Source organism: Lottia gigantea (genome assembly GCF_000327385.1).
Source record: "Lottia gigantea unplaced genomic scaffold LOTGIsca_527, whole genome shotgun sequence".
Lineage (NCBI taxonomy): Eukaryota > Metazoa > Mollusca > Gastropoda > Lottiidae > Lottia > Lottia gigantea.
In genome coordinates this window covers 23,405-27,362 of record NW_008709807.1, presented here as the reverse complement: position 1 = coordinate 27,362, position 3,958 = coordinate 23,405, and the positions used below count along the sequence as shown (strand labels likewise).

The 3,958-nt window shown below is 34.9% G+C and overlaps 1 protein-coding gene across 1 annotated transcript; it reads left to right on the top strand.

The window, feature by feature from the left end:
* Positions 1 to 3,357: 3,357 nt before the first annotated feature.
* Positions 3,358 to 3,897, top strand: LOTGIDRAFT_145875 (hypothetical protein; the record flags this gene model as incomplete). The annotated part of the gene is made up of 1 exon (XM_009062679.1): positions 3,358 to 3,897. A coding segment is annotated over one exon (540 nt), but the record flags the coding sequence as incomplete, so codon positions are not given.
* Positions 3,898 to 3,958: the final 61 nt, after the last annotated feature.

The following is a 3,958-nucleotide window of genomic DNA, read 5'->3' as shown; positions in this document are numbered from 1 at the left end:
AAAATCATGAAGTCTATGGGTTGCTAATGAATAAAATTCAATTCACATCATTATCTTATCCGTGAAGAATTCACATTTCTGAGACTAAAGTTCGATTGACCCCCAAATTAGCAAATCTATCCCTTTAATAGGTTTTATATCATTCTGAATTTTATCTGTTTTCTTAAAGATTTCACCAATTAGTTTTAAATTCTGAACCAATGAAGAGGAAAATTGAAAATCTGTCTCCATGTTGACGTTGAATTATTGACCAGATTGAGTTTCTAGATATAAATTAGTAATTGAATATGTGATTCTATAAATGTCATGCAGATTTATAACCAGGCTATGTATTCTCCAAACAATCTTACCACAGATTTTTCTTATCAACAATACCTAACCCTCTATTTCCGTTATCCTTATCCAACCTGGAAGCTATGAAAAAGAACATTGTTTTAACCCAATATGACCTGGGAGATATCTAAAAGCGCAATGTTATAACCTGGGAGATATCTAAAAGCGCAATGTTATAACCTGGCAGATATCAGTAAGAACAATGTTATAACCTGGGAGATATCAGAAAGAACAATGTTATAACCTGGCAGATATCAGAAAGAACAATGTTATAACCTGGCAGATATTAGTAAGAACAATGTTATAACCTGGGAGATATCTGAAAGTGCAATGTTATAACCTGGGAGATATCTGAAAGAACAATGTTATAACCTGGAGATATCTGAAAGAACAATGTTATAACATGGGAGATGTCAGTAAGAACAATGTTATAACCTGGGAGATATCAGAAAGAACAATGTTATAACCTGGGAGATATCAGTAAGAACAATGTTATAACCTGGGAGATATCTGAAAGAACAATGTTATAACCTGGGAGATGTCAGTAAGAACAATGTTATAACCTGGGAGATGTCAGAAAGAACAATGTTATAACCTGGGAGATATCAAAAAGAACAATGTTATAACCTGTGAGATATCAGAAAGAACAATGTTATAACCTGGGAGATATCAGAAAGAACAATGTTATAACCTGGGAGATATCAGAAAGAACAATGTTATAACCTGGGATATATCAGTAAGAACAATGTTATAACCTGGGAGATATCTGAAAGTGCAATGTTATAACCTGGGAGATATCTGAAAAAACAATGTTATAACCTGGGAGATATCAGTAAGAACAATGTTATAACATGGGAGATATCTGAAAGTGCAATGTTATAACCTGGGAGATATCAGAAAGAACAATGTTAAAACCTGGCAGATATCAGAAAGAACAATGTTATAACCTGGGAGATATCAGTAAGAACAATGTTATAACCTGGGAGATATCAGAAAGAACAATGTTGTAACCTGGGAGATATCAGTAAGAACAATGTTATAACCTGGGAGATATCAGTAAGAACAATGTTATAACCTGGGAGATATCACAAAGAACAATGTTATAACCTGGGAGATATCAGTAAGAACAATGTTATAACCTGGGAGATATCAGTAAGAACAATGTTATAACCTGGGAGATATCAGAAAGAACAATGTTATAACCTGGGAGATATCAGAAAGAACAATGTTATAACCTGGGAGATATCAGTAATAACAATGTTATAACCTGGGAGATATCAGTAAGAACAATGTTATAACCTGGGAGATATCAGAAAGAACAATGTTATCACCTGGGAGATATCAGTAATAACAATGTTATAACCTGGGAGATATCAGTAAGAGCAATGTTATAACCTTGGAGATATCAGAAAGAACAATGTTATCACCTGGGAGATATCAGAAAGAACAATGTTATAACCTGGCAGATATCAGAAAGAACAATGTTATAACCTGGGAGATATCAGAAAGAACAATGTTATAACCTGGGAGATATCAGAAAGAACAATGTTATAACCTGGGAGATATCTGAACGCCAAAGTTATAACCTGGGAGATATCAGAAAGAACAATGTTATAGAATAAATACCTGACACTCTGATAAAACAATATTTAGTAGTTATATATGTCAGATTAGAATAATATCAACAGTTTTATTCCAATAACTATCAGATGTTGATATATCTTGAAACAATGGACCTGTCTTAGTCTAAATTTAGAGAACTCAATTCTTGTATTCATATTATTAGTAGGTCAAATAGTCCCATATATTATTGTATATTTCAGTGCAACATCAATTCATCAATTCTCAATGGTATAGTTTAAAACACCCTGCACCTGCACAGATGCGGAAAGTCCCCATTTTACAGGGCCTAGTTTTTCTGTCTCTACACCATCTGACATCTGTAAAATAGCTATTAGAGGCAGGAATAGAGACAGATGTTTTGGTCTACTCCCACAAGTAATAATAATCTCAGGTATTATTTACAACTACTGACTTCAACAACAGATAAAATCAAGGTCAAGTTTTCTGTCACAAAAGTGCTCAGATCATTTACTGTGTCATGTTTTTTTGGTAAATCATCTACAACAATTAATCAAAATTCACTCAAAATTCTATCCCTATCATTGTCAGATTTGAGTCCCTACTGTATAGAAACACTAATTGTTCATCACAATTAACAAGTATTTTTTAGCAGCTTAATTATTTGTGGATATACATGATATTTCAGCCGAGATTTAGCTCAATCATTTGTAAGAAAGAACTGAATATTGATTAAAACTCAATCTACAACCACTAGTAGGATATAGTTAGTAGAAATTTGAGGGAAAGATGATTCATTATGGTACACCCTGCCTTTGTAAAATCATTACGTTAAACTATTTATAGACTACGTTTTGACAAATATAAAAAATAAACCAACTAGACATAGTTCTTTAATCAATGAGATAGTAATGATTTTAAATCATCTTTCTAACGAGTTCTTCTCTATCTACCTGCTGAATTTACCTGTCTGTCTGCCAGTTTAACGAGATTTTGACGTTCTACCTGCCGTGAGATACCTGATATCAAACAATCCTAATTAACTGGTATGTTTTTAATTATACCTTCGTGTTATAACTATCTTATAAAAACGTGTGAATCATACCTGTTTTTTTATTCTGAATATTTTTAAAACAAGAATACAGTTGTTATTTTATGTGGAATTTAATTTCTTTTGATTTTTTTTTTGTCTTTTATATTTTAACATCAGAAAGAGGGTGCAGTAAATTTTTCTTTGTTATTTGTTTCTTTTTCTTATATTTTTCCCAAAATATTCTTTGATGTAACATGTTCTGGCTTTGTTATTGGGTTTGATACATTTTGTATTTATTTAGTCTAACTGAATATGAGTTCAGGTATTTGCTCTCGGAAGCACTGACACAGGCACACAGACACAGCTATTCCACTGTCCCAGCAGACGACAATCCAACACACTACTGACTGAGCTATTCCACTGTCCTAGTAGATGACAACCCACTTTGCTACCAACTGAGCTATTCCACTGTCCTAGCACACGACAATCCAACTCGCTACCCACTGAGCTATTCCACTGTCCTAGCAGGCGACATTCCAACTCGCTACCCACTGAGCTATTCCACTGTCCTAGTAGATGACAACCCAACTTGCTACCAACTGAGCTATTCCACTGTCCTAGCAAACGACAACCCAACTCGCTACCGACTGAGCTATTCCACTGTCCTAGTAGATGACAACCCAACTTGCTACCGACTGAGCTATTCCACTGTCCTAGCACACGACAATCCAACTCGCTACCGACTGAGCTATTCCACTGTCCTAGTAGATGACAACCCAACTTGCTACCAACTGAGCTATTCCACTGTCCTAGCACACGACAATCCAACTCGCTACCGACTGAGCTATTCCACTGTCCTAGTAGATGACAACCCAACTCGCTACCAACTGAGCTATTCCACTGCCACAAAAAGACAGTGTTCCAACCCAACGTTGAGGTTTACAGTTTGAAAGTTGTTAATCCCCTTCAAGGAATTATTCAAAAAGCCTGACATGGGCAAGCATAGGTATT